Genomic DNA, 16444 nt, shown 5'->3' with positions numbered 1-16444 from the left:
GATATTAGATCAAGTGATAAAAATGGATTTAGAGAAAAGAACACATCATAATGGGGCCAAGCATATCAGGGTTCTGTCAGAGCAACACATCTGACAATTAAAGAACTCAGACAAGATAAAAGTTGGGTAAGTGCAACAAGAATGCAAACAGGGAGGAGGGCTGCACAGTAGATACTAAACTCCCATCAGTATTAAAAGATTCAAGAACCAGAGTAAGGAAGCTGTATCAGGAATATGTTACTAACACTCCCCACAACCATCTGGAAGAACTGGGAATAACCACGCAAGAACCATCCCATTCATCAGATCACCAATGCAAAATGTGGGTTAAATAGAAAGACAAAGCTACTGTATCCTCAAAGCACATCTCATTCCCATACACCCTACAGCATGCAGGAACACAACCATCAGCAGCAAAACGAAAATGGCAGAATCACCACACAGCCTGTTCAACAAAAACACCACTGCGCTCAACCCTGATTTAATGTGCTGGTCAGGTTTTTTGCAGATGTTTATTTTGGACTTAACTCCAGGACACACGTAAACACATCAACACCCACAATACTCCCCACACTGTACAACACGTCGGGGCTAAGGTTTTGGTGGATACACTGAAAAGCCGTTGCACTTGCAGTTACATTTTGCCTGTATGACTTTGGAGCCAGGTTTATTCTAGCGTTTATGCTGTCCAATGGTAGATAAATAAAGATGGTAGATAAATAAAGCAAAAAATTAATGGTGATATGCAGGTCTGTGGATTAGAAGTATTTTTCAAGACCTGTGAGGTAATTTTACATTCCTTTGCCTTGCTTTCTGTGTAGGCATACAAGGCATATTGGCAATTAATGGTCAGCTCACTGATTCTCAAAATTTTGTAAATTCATACAGCTAATGCAGTGTTCTGAGGAATTACTTTCAGCAACTGTAAATGGGCAAAACTTGTACAAAGAAGTGAGATGGATGTTACCATTTATACTCACTTGAGAAATCGTAAGATGCACAGAGGAAGGTTTATTGATTTTCTTACGATCGTTCAACACAGTTCAAGGGGAAATCTGCAATTTCAACACACTATTTGGCTAGGAAGAATGAAGTTGTTTTCAATATCAGTTGCTTGCAAATTCAGTTGTTCTCAAGTCTGCAATAAACCGTCAAGTCCCTCTTCTGAAGAGCCATTTAATTTTAACAAAATGTACGCTTGCTATGTTTAAAAAAACATTAAAGAGATGAAGATCAGGCATTTTCATTTGTGTTGACTGTATGAAATTTTGCTACTCTTCCCTGCAACTCCTCTGCTTAGCTGAGTAAGTCTTACTGAAAAAAACTGAATGATGAAGGTGAACTAAGAAAGTATACTTTACTTTACCAAAGCCTTTTTTTTCTTTTTCCTCAAAATACTGTTGAAAAGATGCTTTACAGCATGTATTTTTGTGGGAAGGGACCTTTGGAAGTGGTCAGCTATTTGTTAGATTGGAGAAAGCTGCACTCTTTAAAATCAGTTTGATTCCTTACCATCCACCGCCAATAAACTTGTTCCAGTTGCTTCCACTCCAGAAAGGCTTCTAATTGTATTGTTTCAGACTCCAGAAACTGTAACAGCTACAGAGAAGGAAACAAAGGAAAGAATATCAGGTAACATTAGTCATTTGTGAACTGAATGAAATGTATGTTTGGTCTGAATTATAAAAGAGACTCCCATGAGAGAGTGATATTATTATTTCAGTGGTATATGGAACCCCCAGAGTGCTATTTCATAGGAGCATTGTAAAAACAGCTGTGCAAATGCAAACCAAAACACTCATTTCCCAACATCACTAATTATTCCTCACCCCAGTTATACATCCATATATGTGGAAGCTGATGTTTGTGGGGTTTCCATATTATTTTGAGGGATCAAAGGAACATAATTCACATACATTAAAGCCTAGATGCATGTACATCTTTGAATCTTCCATGCTTTTTGACTACCAAAATAAGCTATGTTTCTCCAAGAGTATCTTTTTGATCTACCCATTCACTTACATTATCCAACTTTTAGGGTCTAAACACCACTTTCTCTTCCAGGCCGTGCACAGCCTTTTCACTCAGCTAAAACTGAGGCAATTGGCCTTTAATTGTATCGCCTCATACTCAACAGTAATAACACCAGCTGTGGTACCCAAGTATTTCCACTACTCCAAAATATCTTTCCCAAGCTGCTCACGCTCATGGAAAGAACTCACAACTCCAGTGTCTCATCTCCCACCTGCCTCCTCCCCCAAAACCTTTCCTCCCTTATTCGGATCACTCAAACTGAGATGATCTCTGATGCTGCAAAAGAGCATGGATGAACTCTCTAAAAATGTTACGTATTTCATATAGCCAAATTTGTCAGACCCTTCACATGAGGAATCCCCCTACTTACCTGAGAGCACTTGAAGAAGTGAAAGGGGTTGTGTTCTAGTAACAGAATTTGTAAATATTTTATAAATATATGTGTGTAGATATATATATAATAAGCATGTAGGCACACATATGAATACAGAGAAAGACAAAGATTCCAAAACTAACTATTTATATATCAGTAAAACAAAAGTTTTTGGAAAGAATGATAGATGAACTGATCAGGTATAAATGAGCAGTTACCGGCTTTATTAAATTCAATACTGGCCATTTATTTGAAATGAACAATTTTAACACTAATCTGACACCAATAGCAACTTTTTAAGCATACACACAAACAGAATATGGTCTCAAAGAGGACAGTCCTCAAAGAGGAATACCAGATACTTAGCTAAACTTGCCTTGTACCGACAACTATCTACTGCCAGATTTGTTGGTTTTAATTACTTACTATATAACATACAATTGAAATAACTATGAGACAAGAATTTGCTTTGCAATTCTATTCTGAGGATATAATTTGAAGATAAAGAAATCAGAGAAAGAAAGGTACTCTGCAAAAGTAACTGCTGGAAATTATCAGCAGTTCAGTCTATAATACTGCCGGATCCAAAATGCAATCATTATACATTTATTCATACAAGTGACACTTTGCATTACTGTTACTGACTCTGCTAGTTTCGAGATCAACTGGTATACGAAAGGTGGCCCACGAAGTGGAAAAATAGGTTTCAGTCTCCTTTCTTCTGCTCATAGGTACATCTACAGCACAAATGACTACCTTATGGGACCTGATGCTGGCAGTAAAACCCAGCTGAAGAGCTGATTAAATATTCAGGTAACAGCTAAGTTGCTTGATTTTAAAGCAGCTTTGTAATGTGGTCGTGAGCTGCATACGACTGCAGTACACACATGTTTGGTGACAGCTAAAAGAACAGAAAGTTGGAACGGGGAGCTTTTTTTTTTTTTTCTTCTCCTTTTTAAGCCTTAAAAAAATCTTAGAAAAAACATAACCATCATCTCTAGTTTTAGCCTCAAAAGAGGAGGGCCTTAGTGTTGAAAAGACAGCCATTTGCTTTCAGATCACAACCGAAGGACTTGGTTCTGAAACTTTACCAAACGTATTAGCGAGCCATTGGAGCAAACTGAGCTTCACAGCAAACAAAGCTTTTTGAGCAGTCTCCTAACCTCAAGCCTTTCAGGACTTTTTGTTTGTTTGTTTTTTAAAATGCTCTCTTAGTCATGCAACACTCGAACAGCTAGAAAGCATTCATCTGATTCACCTAGCTATCATGTCTTCACTTTTCACTAAGATACTACCATCCTTGGAAATACCTAGCAGCCAGTGATAGTGTGCTAGATTGTTTCAGCCATAAATCAGTAATGGGGTGATTACACAGCTAATCCTAGGAGGACAGTTTTTAAACTAGCTGGAATGCTCAGTGACACTGTCAGGCTGCCTGCAATAGCCAACATTTTAGTTTCTACCCTTTGGGACTGAAGTCACTGTTTCTGGATTGCAATATTCTCTGCTATCCTTTGCACAGCCCTTGCAAGACTGTGATGTTATTGCAGCACGGAGAATAAAGCAGAACACAATAAAAGCTAATGTTCTACAAATATCCTTGAAATACCGCAGCAAAAAACATAAAAACAAATAAGTGTTAGCTGCGGGAAATAAATTGCACACCTGCATACCATTAATTTGATCACATAGCCAGTCTCTACATGACCCAGAGGCAGCAGGCTTTCACTCGCACGTATCTGCCCCTAGCAAACGAAGAGCCATCTATACCAGCCAGCTTCCTTCCCCCCAACTTCATCCTTTACTCAAGCTTCTTTTACTTAAGCATTTATTGTTCTTTAACTACACTATGCATCTGGTGACTTTGAGGCCAAAGGTGTACAGTATCTTAGGTACACTCCTCACAGCCACAGCAGCTAGGCTGAATGTTACAGCGGGTATTTCAGCTCTATTTGTCAGTGGGAGAATGAAAGTCCAGGTTGCACCTCTGCCTTTTTCCAAAATCCAGTACTCTCTTCTTATTCATCTAGTGCCAGTAATGATTCGGACAGAGATGGCTTTACGTGTGATGAGCAGTTCCACTTCTGCTGCTATGTAAACATCTCTAATGGAAGACATAAATCCGCAAGCTGCAGCTAAAACTCTCTGCTCATTTTCATTGACCTAGGGACCCAGATGTAGCTGTCCCTCCTAATGAAATTTAAAGACTAACATCTGCAGAAGGGCACTCACTTTGTCTCATGAACTAAGAGAAGCAGTAAGTCAAAAACAGTCCTTATGTAGGAATATAAATGATGCTTAAGGATAACATATGAAGATCGTCTTTCTCTGCACAAAAAATTAAGACAAGAAATCCATTTCCCTTTTTTTTCTGGAGGAAGTTATTGCCGTAAAATACTTACACTGAGAGAAAAAGTAATGACAAATTCAAATTGCCATGCTCCGTGGAGAAGTAATTCCGTAATGAATGCTGAGAGCAAACACTTTGCAGTAACAATGTTTCTAAACCACTGTAAAGAAACTCTCTCTGGTGCAAATGACTTGCAGGCAATAGCTTTTTTAGAGAGGCTAAACTGTACTTAACTGAGATGCCTCAGAGCACCTTGCTGGGAACTTTCCAGTGATACAACTGAAAGTAAACTATGTAAATAACACGCCTCTTCTCCTCCGATACGTAGGGGTGATTTCTGAGGACAAACATCCAGCATTCGGCATAGCTAATACACCTCAAGAAACTTTGGAAATTTCAATTTCAAAACACCTGTGTGACAACATCTTCTAGGTGGTTTTGGATACTCAGCCACAGGCCAAAGTTCTGTTCAGTCTCTACACATCTAACTGTCACAAAAATCATTATTTAAACATATCTGTAATTACTTTTTCTGTTATTAATCTTTTTCATAGTATTTACTAACATATTGCTAAATCATTGATGCCTGCAGAGTATTATAAAAATCAATAGTTAATAATTTGCCATATCACACATCCTTTTTATAAGCTAAGTTCCAGAGAGCTCCCTGCAACAACTATTTAATTTCTGATGCACACAGGTCATAATTCAGCTACCATATCCCTTGCAAAAGTATTTTAAAACAAAAATTGCTCTGCCTAAATATCCAGAAAAAAGATCCTATTTTAAGACTTGGAAAAAACAGGCTTTCAGCAACAAATTATGTTTCTTGGTTCAGAGACAAAACCCTTTGCTGATTCATCACTTATTCACATGTGACCGTAGACAGCAAACTTGCATCAGATTCCAGATCACTGCAAACCTCACTCCAAATGCCAACATCTCTGAAGCATGATTTGAGGCTCTCTCAATTAAGACACAGTTGGAATGTGCTGTCTTTTAGGAGCTCCATATGAAAGCTTATATGGAGGAAGTATCAAGAGAGTATTTCATATTTTTATTGTTTAATAAGAAATGGCTCTATTCAACTTGAATTTTGGAAATAAGAATACAAGTCCTAAATACCTAAGAATTATGTGAGAGAAAAAAAGCAGAGAAGTTCCTTCACGAGAATGCAAGGGAAAGCAGGAAAGAGGTAAAAGAACTACTGGAAAAGTTACACAACTTACATTTCCAGAAGTAAACCATAATAACTAAGATTAAGGCCTTAGAGACCTAGACAAATACTGCATGCAAAAAAAAAAACAAAAACCACAGCTTCATCTCCTCTGCTACCAATACAAGAATCTCTTACCAGAAGCAAGCCAACCTCGACGAATACGAGCCTTGCACAGCCGGCAGGCTGTAGGTAGAGAATATTCAGACTAGGATGGCACATACTCCCTGACTTGCCCATTAGCAGGCCTAATTCTGGTACTCCCTCACCAAAAGGTAGAGGAAATCTTGATATCAGAACCAAGTCAGGCTGGGAAAGAAAAAAACAACACTTTCAGCTGACACACTCAATGCTACAGGATTCAGTTCCACATCATGATTTCTCCAAAAATACAAAATACAAAACAGAGCAGTTTGAGTGGACAGTGTAATTCTAGATGCTTGAATATGTGCGAAAATCCAAAACCAGACATAAGAGACCTGACTTCTCCAGTCATCAACACCAGGTTTCTTTACACCACCACAACTCTAACTTCAGTGAGTTATCTCAGTTCTACATTGCTGTGAGGAGGGAATCAAACTGCTAGTTAAAAACTTAAGTGACAAAGATCATCATTATAAAACATAATTGCTATTTTGAAAGGATTTAGAAAACAGCTGTTTAAAATGAAACCGAGAGAAAATGGAATTTAAAGCAAACAAAACGAGGCATTTGGAACATAAAAATTGTAATACTGCTTTCACATTGATAGGCAATGAACTGGAATGTACTAACAATGAGATTCACTTGCAGAGGAACAGGTCCATGAATCGAGCACTTTTCATTTTTCCCTAAGGATGTGGCACGTATAAAACACAAGGCACAAAAAAAAATAAAAATAAAAATAAAAAATTAAAAAAAATCAGGAAAAAGAAGACTGAAGTGTGAGTTTTAAATTTTAATGACCAAGATCAAGATGAATGAGAATGAAAAAGCTGAAGTTCGTTTTCTTCCCCAAAGATACCACTGATTTTGGGTGCATGGTTTGGCATACCTGAAGAGTCAAATTTTCAGGCAGTACTAAGTCCCTTTTGCTGAACATAAGCTCAGTTAAAGCACACCCAGCGGGTACCAAAAATCACAATTTACTTGAGAGAAATCTCAGCCAGAAAAATTCAAAGGACAACATTAAATTTTATCACAGTACTGCCTGACAGCTGTTCACATTCTCCTGTTATCCAGAACTCCTATGTAGCTGGTATCAAAGAAGGACCAATACACATCTGCTTTTATTCAGACTGTTTCTGTACACAGAAAAAAAAATTATACATATTCAGTTTCTTCTTTTTCTCCCTGCATACTTGCCCATTTTCCTGTATTTTTCTTTCTGGGCTTTCTGTATCTTTTCTGTATCTTTCCTATATAAATGGAGACCAGAAAAATACACACAGAAATAGACAGAAACAGAAGCTATTTCTAATTCACTTTTTAGACTCAACTGAATTCAGAAAGGAATGCTACACTTTTGAACTATTCCGATATCCGAGTTTCCCCATTAGGTTTCCACACTGCATGTTATTACACCGTGAAGAAGAGCTAGTCACAAGAGGAGAAGCGTGCATGCATGTGTGTGTGCGCGTGCATGCGCGTTACGATTACTAACTTCGGCAGGGGAATTTACCTTTTCGGTTTTCCCCTCGCCCCTCTATTATTCTGTCCATCCTTGTCACCAGCTTATTATACCCACCTACCGGGTCCTTCCTTGAGATCCTTATCCTGCATTTAACAGTGAATAGATAAAAACAGTATCTTTACACAAAGCCTAAGAACTTTTTTCTTTTTTTTAAACCAGCCCGTATGTCAAACCCCCACTAAGCCAAGGAATTTCACCCCTTTTTTCTTCCCTGGAGTGTTAGATCTTTCTCTTCAAAATAAGAGGCTACATAGCACAAGTTCTGCACATTGGTCGTGCCTTTACCGTCCTGCCGGGAAGGTTTCCTGCCACCGCCTTTGCCTCCTGGCATGTAAGGCCCAGGTGATCTTTAACCTGGGACTCGATGGGAAGTGACAAGCAGGGTTTCCCCAATGCCGCTTCAAGGGACCGCTACTCGGGGACAGAGCTGCCCGGCTTCCACAGACTCTCAGGGCACCATCAAACACACACCATGACCAGCACCGATGTGTACAGCATCCACGGCAACAGAAACCCCACCTCTGAGCACTAACAAATATGAATGTTAAATAAAATTAGCTGTCACCCAAAGACAGAAAAAGAAACGTGAGTAAGAACGGCATTCACCACTGAAGACCCAGCAGCACAGAGAATTACCATAGGATGTTCATGGCAGTTAAATAATGAATGAAAAAAGTTATTCTATATGCAGATTAGTCTAAGCTTGCCAATTTGATATGAATACAATTTCTCCCAACCTAGCTCTTCTATGACAAGCCATCATAACCTATCATGCATGCAGGTATTTTCACACGTTTTAAAATGTGCATTATCAATGAGACAAACTACTAATTTAAAGTCTGCTACAGCCTCCCTTATGTCAATTCATTTCTCTTGCTGCTCTCTTAACCCAGACTTTTAAATTAAGTGACAAACATATTTTAAAAAAACCACAAATCTTAAATCACTTGCAAAGCATGAGTAATGGCTGATTTTACAACTCTAATTCTTTGGCTACTTAGAAAAACAAAGATACCTGCCAGTAGACTAAGTTAACATTATGGGCCAATTGCATGCTAAGTTTAATTTTAAAAAGCTATAAAAAGCTCTATCAGTCTCCTTCCAATCTGAGCTGCATTCTCACCTCAAAGAACAGATTTCAGTTCAATGCGACCAAAGCCACTGCAATGCATTAATTTAACTTCCTTAACTAGGATTAGACTGGAGAACACAGTTTCCCTGTTTTGCTGGACTTTCCAGGTGACTTTCCAGGTGGCTGGTTTTGATGCAGCAGTGGACTTGACTGAATTCGAAGGAAGTGAGGCTGCCATTTTGCACTGAGGTAACAGAAGAGGGTACCTATCCTACCACACACTGGTTTGAAGACATCCATTTGGTCCTAGAGCTGCAAGTTGCAATAAGAAAATGGGGCTTTATTCAGACATTAGCACAGAGTCCTATGCAAACAGGCTGAGTTCTTTTATTGGAGGATTGGGACTACTTGTCCAGGGAGTGCTTAGAGTCCAGGGTAACAGCAGTCTCAGCTGGGGACTGCAAGATTATCCTAACTTTGCAGCACTTCAGGATCAGCTTTCACCAACAGCCGTATTTTGGCAAAAGAGAAGAGCAACAAGCCTAAAGTTCCTTTCTTGCTCAAGCTTTTAACTGATTTCTCTTGGTAAAAATAGCAACAGTAGTGACACCACAAGCATATTGCATAGTTGCTCTACACTCTAGTGGCTACTGTTAGCTTCAAGGTGCAAGTCAAGAGATGGGTTCTGACTTTTAAAGCTCTTACCCGGAAGATTGCATTTCTTGAGATTTAATTCATTCCTTCAGGGCCCAGTATCTCAGTTAAGATCTGAGTCGGCTTGGGCCAATGAGACCCTTTGAAACTCCAGCACCAAAGAATGGCAGCAAATAGGCAATTCTAACTTTGAAGTCTCCTGCCTAGGAAGATCTAGAGGTCACATGACAAAGTAGTTAGAGTATTTTGCTATGAATGTGGAGACAAAACACCCCTCACAGCACACTTGCTCCTGAACACCGGTCCCAACTGACCCAGTGGTAATTAGGAACTTCGTCATTCAGCTCAAAAAGACCAGACATGAGGCTAGGACTACCTTTTCTCTGGGCCTGCACAACACCACAGGGCCTGCCTGTCTTCACTGCGCTGGCCCAAAGCCAGCCAGGTGGTGCCTACCACCTGAGCAGGAGCAGCTTGCTCCCACCACTGGCTTTGCTAGCACTTCCACCAAAAAATACTACCCAAAGCCAACTGATGACGAGCCACCTCAGCCTTCTCTCTACAATTGATTAACTCTAGCTGCTTTGTCTCAGGTGGAATTATTTCATAGTATGCCAATGTCATTGCCTGACAAAGCATCCAGATTCTGTTAAGTACGGCAAAAAACAAGCAAAAGTACAAAAGCAGGAGTGAAACTCTGTATCATCCTATCAGTGTTGCTGTCTCTGGTAATCACGACAAACTGTTCGTATCAGTCAAGCTGGGTAAAGCAGTTTCTGCTTCAGTGCAGTACGTCTACTGTATTTCAGAGATACCTTCCCTTCTTATGGTGTAGGAGACTAGGATATTGCTGCTACATAGTCCAACAATTTATGGAGTCCGTGATGAACCACTGCATCATTTTTCAAGGACCAAGAACTCTACATGCTTGGTCAATAAAATGTACTAAGTAATAACTCATCCAAAAAAATGGTGATGGCAACTCCAGAACTGCAGCTCTATTAACTCCTTTTTTTGTATGGTTAAGTTTAGCTGAAGGCAATATTAGTGACAAATTGCAGCCTGGGGAAATTTTCAGATCAAGGTAATAATGCCATGAGGTAGAATGATTTGCTTTAGTGTTGCTATATAATGCTGCCAGTTCTTCCAATGGGACATTAATTGCAGCCAGAGGCCACCTTGCTTAAAAAATATCTAAAGAAATATTTTAGCACTAAAGCTGTCTGGAGTAATAAAAAAAAATAAAGCATCCTTCCCAAGAAGGGGCACTGGGAAAGTGAAACTGGGTACAGAGTTCAACTGAATGATTCAAAGCTGACTGCAAGAAACAAATGAGCTGCTTGTCCACTAGGGAGGCTGGTCTTTTGATAACACTATCAGTTGACAAGCAGAACCACGTAGGTGAGTAGGGACCTCTGGAGGTCTCTGTTCCAACCTCCTGCTAAAGTGGTGTGCTCAGGGCTCTGTCCAGTTGAGTTCTGAATATCTCCACCCTTCTCTTGGCCCTGTGCCAGTGTTTGACCACCCTCATGGTATTTTTTTTTTTCCTTATACCTGGCCAGAATTTCTCAAGTTCCAACATGTGTCAGTTGTCCCTCATCCCTGAGCACCTCTGAGAAGAGCCTGGCCCTGTCTGCTCCACACCCCCCATTCAGTGGTTGCAGAGAGCAATAGCATTCCCCCCACACACACTACTCCCAGCCTTTTCTTCCCCAGGCTGAACTAATCTGGCCCTCTCAGACTCTTCTCATACGTCTTGTGCTCCAGCCCCGACTACCTTGGTGGCCTTCACTGGATTTGCTCCAGGATGTCATTGTCCTTGTGCTGGGGAACCTCACAAGTGCCAAGCAGAGGAGCAGGATCCCTTTCCTCACCCTGTCAGCTGCACTCTTGCTAACACAGCCCAGGATGCCATCAGCCTTTGCTGCAAGGGCACGCTGCTGGCTCCCGGGCAACTTGCCTACTCAGATCCCTATGTTTTTTTTGTTTGTTTTCCCAAAGCTGCTTATTAGACAGTCTGCTCCCAGCCTGCACCACTGCAAGGGGTTATCCCATCCCAGATGCAGGATTCTGCACTCACCTTTACTGAACTTTATGAGGTTCCTTTCAGCTCATTTCTATGATCTGTCCAGATCACTCTGAATCGCAGCCCTGCCCTCCAGGGCATTGACTGGTAGGCGCAATTCAGTATTGGCTGCATCCCTGAGGGATGCCACTAACAACCAGCCACCAGTTTGAGTTCAGTGGTCCAAGCAATTTTGCAATTTTCATTTATCATTCACTTATCCAGACCATCTCTAACCGGCTTGGCTATAAGGATTTTCCTTTAGTGATACCCAAACACAGGCACTTTCCTTGTCCCTATTCGGCCTCTTCAGAGTTCTTTAATTGCATGTCTCTGCCTCCTTCTGGGATGGGATACTTCACACTGCTTTGAAAGGGAACCACCAGCAGGATCTGAAGTATCTGCGGAGGTGGAAAGTGTCTGTCCCAGAGCAGGCAGAACTGAATCAGCTGGTAACAGCAGGCATCAGATGAGCAGAAAACCACCAGAATCCACAGACAGTTGCAGGAAAGGAGAAATGCAGAGGAGGTTGTTTTGATCATACTCATTCTTTCAGATCTAAAGCAGAGTTTAGCTCCTGCAGAGGCCTCTTCCTCATGCTTCAGAAAGAGTCACTCTATGCCTTTCTAGCCTCTCCGTCCTCCCTAATTTATCACTCTCATGAGTGATAAATTTGTCCCTCCTACCACCAAACCCAAAGCTCCACCCTGACCTCAGGTACTTCCTGGCTCCGAGATAATCCCAGTTCACCTTCCAGTCATGATCTGGAAGTCTGGATCCACTTCTTCCAGAGAGAAGCTAAAGCCTGTTGCAGCAGCACAACAGGGAAGAGGAAGAAGGTTAGGAGAGCAATTCCTCACCCAAGACACCTGTTCCAGCATCTGCCCCAACAGGAAGCCAGACAAAGCTGCAGCATCCAAGGGCAACAGTAGTCATATTTATTTATTTTTTTTTAAATTCATCCCTTTGAAAATTTGTTTGCATCTGCCTTAGAAATATCAATATACAGTATTTTGCATAAACTGATTCTCTTGCTTCTACAGTGCCCAGCTGGCTAGAGCTCTTTGCTTTCTCGTAGCTGGGTTCCTGATCCATTTTAAGTAAACACCATATAAAAGCAGCTTTGAAGCCATTTGACCTCTGTAATTCTTCCTGATTTAACACTTATGGTAAGAGTTGCATTGGCTCTGCCTCATTTTTGCAAAAGTGAATACCTGGCCCACTATTTCTAACAGGTTTTAATAACTACTAGCAAATCATGTTTTGTGTGATAAATGAGAGCAAAAGAACTGAAAACCAATTGTCTATGGAATTTAGGAAGGAAAATGACAAGGCAACCTACCACCTCCTCCTCTGGAGTGAATCATTTAAAAAAAAGGCAGGGATAAAATTCTTTGTTCTTGCCACGTAGCATGGGGTGGGCAGCACATGCTGTCACTGACAGCCTCTTTGTTTCCTTAGCTCATATTCTTTCCTTGTGATGAAGTATAAGGAGGAAAAATGATATCTGAATCACCAAGAGTTCTTTGATTTTATTTTTAAATTGTCTTCTCAGTAGCCACTCTCCTACTCTATAGGAAACACACAACAACCAAATCATCTCATTTGTAATGGAGTATTTACTGCTGCTCCAGTAACTGTAAGGAGCAATTTCCATGTACACAGGCAGAAGCAGTAAAATAGGGGAACAGTTTTCTCCCATTTCCATAACCTTCAATATACCAAGCATGAAACCAACATAGCTTTCTCCCCCAAAAAAACAACAAAAATAAAGAGCAAGTGTTCTAGCTTTTAAAGGTGATCTAGGCAGGCCTCCTAAGAGGATCAATTTGCTTAAATGTAATGTGCTGAACATTCTCATCACACGAATGTGGGGTTCCTAGTACAGCTCATCCTTCCTGCAGGAGGCTCTGAAACTCTGCACTTCCCTATGCGCCAGGGTTCATCCAGTACGGCACTGTAGCGTGCACTCTGTTCCTGACATTATACCACCAAAAGGCCAAACTAGAGATCATCTAGAGAGGGAGAACAAACCTTTCAACCAGCCTAAGTCACTGCAGTTTAAAGACAGTTCCTGCATCATTGTTCAGCTTAGCTATTACAGGGCACCAACAGAAAAGCAGTACTCTAGGACAGGGCTGGACTCTCGGACCTGGTCAGAAAGCCAGCTCAGAGTGGCTGAGTATCGCTGAGGCACTCTGAAAGCCTCCTGAGCCACTGGCCTGAGACACCCAGCTCATCATACAGCAGCACCTAGGTTATATTTACTTTGAGTTTCTAGGTAACCTTCATATTAAATCCAACCTTACAGTTTCTATTCTTTCTTATTTGAACAGCCACCATAAAAAAAAAAAAAAAATCTAGTGCTCTGGATCATTCAGTTCCCTTCAGCTTTCTCATGCAAGCCTCCAAGCCTCCAGCATTTAGGTGCTGGGGCCCTATGCATAATTCAATATAAAATCTACTCTCCTCCACAATATTAATAGGTCAGCTCCCATGTTAGCTCTCACCAACCTGACTGCCATGCATATAAAATGTCTAAAGTAACTGTGGCTAGAACAACAACACAACAAATTAAGTAATTTAACAGGGGAAAAAAACTGGGTTTGACGGACAATGCTGTTCAGAGTGCATGGCAATAAGCATGTTTTATGCTTCTAATGCACAGTCCAGTAGTATTACTACAAAGTTTGGAAACTGAAGCATTCAGAGCTAAAAAGTACCAGAATTTTAGTTGCCTGGACAATATTAATTTGACCCTCTTGTGTATATGGTAAGGTCTAGAATTATGCGACCAAAATATTTCCCTACATCATCTGTCTCACTGAGGKCACAGAATAGCTGGTGCTCACTCCACAAGCTACTCCATTTCTGTTCTTTAAAATGCATATTATCCCATCTATTCTTCAGAGGGAAGTCATAGACTTATTTGCCATACATCATTCAAATCATATTCTGAAGACAGAGTTTTTAACTTCCACATAAACAAGTTATCTCTCCTAATGATCCATGTGAGATGAGACAACAGTATTATTGTCACTTTGCAAATGGGAAATGAAAGCAAAGAGATGACAGAAAAATGCTTCCATTTCTTCAGGATGCCCTAATTGAAGCTTCTGAGACCCAATTTTCAGAGAATTTATAAATCATTACAAAGCACTTTATAGGTATATCTACCCCATGCAATTCAACACCTTGCAGAGATGCTTTAGGTAGTTTTGGTGGAGTTAGATCCCAAGCCAACATAACCATGGCACGCTGCCTCAGCTGATTAGCTCTAATGCAAGAAACAAGCCAGCCAGCCCAAGCCACACTAACACCGCTCTACTGATTCTGGGATCCCGTCTAGCACTTCAGCGGAGCAATGTGCTGCATGGACCTACCACACTGTCTGGGGTTAATCCTGACACTTCTGCATAATGCTCTCTGCACTGCCAAAACACTTGATGGGCTCCAACCAGAGATCCCACCAAGTATAGCTACAGCAAAGAACACTGAACATTTCTACAAATTAGATCTCTGAGCATCAAACTGGATGCACAAAAATGGCAAACACCCCAGCAATGGTCCACCATGGAAAGTCTAGTTTAGGGGCACTTGAAAACTGAGATGCACAGAAATACATCAGTCCTCCAGGAAAATGCTCCACTGCCTTAGTCATTAAGGCTTCCTTCTTCTTCCAACACTTCTCCCACTCTTACTGCTACTTCTTCGCTTTCAGTAACTACTTTCTTTGCCACAGCTTTGATTCAGAAACAAGGCAGGCACACTCTGCTCTCTGAATGATACAACAGCTCTAGAAGAAAATATTATCCTACTGAACATACTTAAAACCATCCTACTAAGGTTACACTGCCATCATTTTCTTTTCCTCCAATTCAGAATTTAGTATCTTTAAGTGTTTAAAAAAAGATGCTTTCAGAAATTTCTCCTGAGGCATCAGAGATGCTTACTGGGAGGACTATAACCTCTAGAGATACTGGATATGCCTCATATACTTAACAGACTGACAGCAGTAGCAGGTTGTCAYACTGCATTGGACCATCACTAGAGGAGGACAAAATATTTTGCTGAAGTTAGGGAATACTCTCAGAATTCTGCCAGTAGCAAAACAGTGACTCAGTCTCTAGACAGACTCATCTTCCCCATTCATAGCATTCCCTGTCCTGCCTAACTCTCCAGGCTTGATCTTTATGTCCTTATTCAATCCCTCCTGCCACAGCCTTGCTTTAGTACTTTAACCCATCTCTTTTCACCCAGAGAGTCTGAATTCTTTCACATTATCAGAGCTGCCTTCTTTCCCCAAGGCCCTCACACAGACCTCTGGTCCAGGGGTGTCTCTTCTGAATTTTGTCCAACTTCACTGAAGGAGAGTCAGAGCAAGGTGGTTCTCACGGCCCATGCCACTCACCTCCTCTGCCTGTTCAGAGTCCTACTACCGCTCCCAGCCTGTAGCTCCTAGCACAGTCAATCCATATTCCCTGTGTTCTTCAATGAATAATATTAGAATCATTTAGTAAAAGCAAGTTAAAGACAATAAGAGAGCAAAACCTGAATATTTTAAAAGGGTAAAGCCTTTGCTATTTTTATTCAAAGTGCAGTACATATTTATGTAAATTATGTAAAAGTACATATTTATGTAAATTCCAAAACCTTGTTTTAATTGACCTTTTCAAAACATGAGTGTCCATAGATCTAACATGCAGTTCATTGGAGAACCCTGAAATTAATCAAAGGGCAATCATTCTAGAACTTTCTGTCATTATATCATTAAAGAACTTATTTAAGATGCAGTCAGCAGCAATCACCAATGGAAAACAAAACAGGAGAAGACAAAATGCATTATTCCTACAGAATATATCAGCTTATTTGTTGTTCTAACAATAAAATTCAGCAACGCCAGAGTCCAAGGATGTTTGTCATCTGAAGTTCCATAAGCAGATTTAGTAAAGAGTCAGGAACCGCTACTGATCCAAACTGAGTTTACTCTGAAAATGTGTAAATTTAA

General features: G+C 40.6%; 1 protein-coding gene across 7 annotated transcripts in view; it reads right to left on the bottom strand.

Moving 5' to 3' along the window:
* The window catches only part of TEDC1 (tubulin epsilon and delta complex 1), an 83704-nt gene that overhangs the window by 33486 nt on the left and 33774 nt on the right, over positions 1-16444 (bottom strand). For all 7 annotated transcript variants that reach the window (XR_003257342.1, XM_026089186.1, XM_026089187.1 and 4 more), the window contains one exon: positions 1513-1599. Coding sequence is in view for 6 of the 7 variants with exons in the window: in XM_026089186.1 (XP_025944971.1) it covers positions 1513-1599 (87 nt within the window). In the remaining variant the exon portion in view is untranslated. The remainder of the gene's footprint in view (positions 1-1512; positions 1600-16444) is intronic.

Source organism: Apteryx rowi, unplaced genomic scaffold, assembly GCF_003343035.1.
Source record: "Apteryx rowi isolate R43461 unplaced genomic scaffold, aptRow1 scaffold_80, whole genome shotgun sequence".
Taxonomy (NCBI): Eukaryota; Metazoa; Chordata; class Aves; order Apterygiformes; family Apterygidae; genus Apteryx; species Apteryx rowi.
This window is presented reverse-complemented; position numbering and strand designations above follow the sequence as displayed.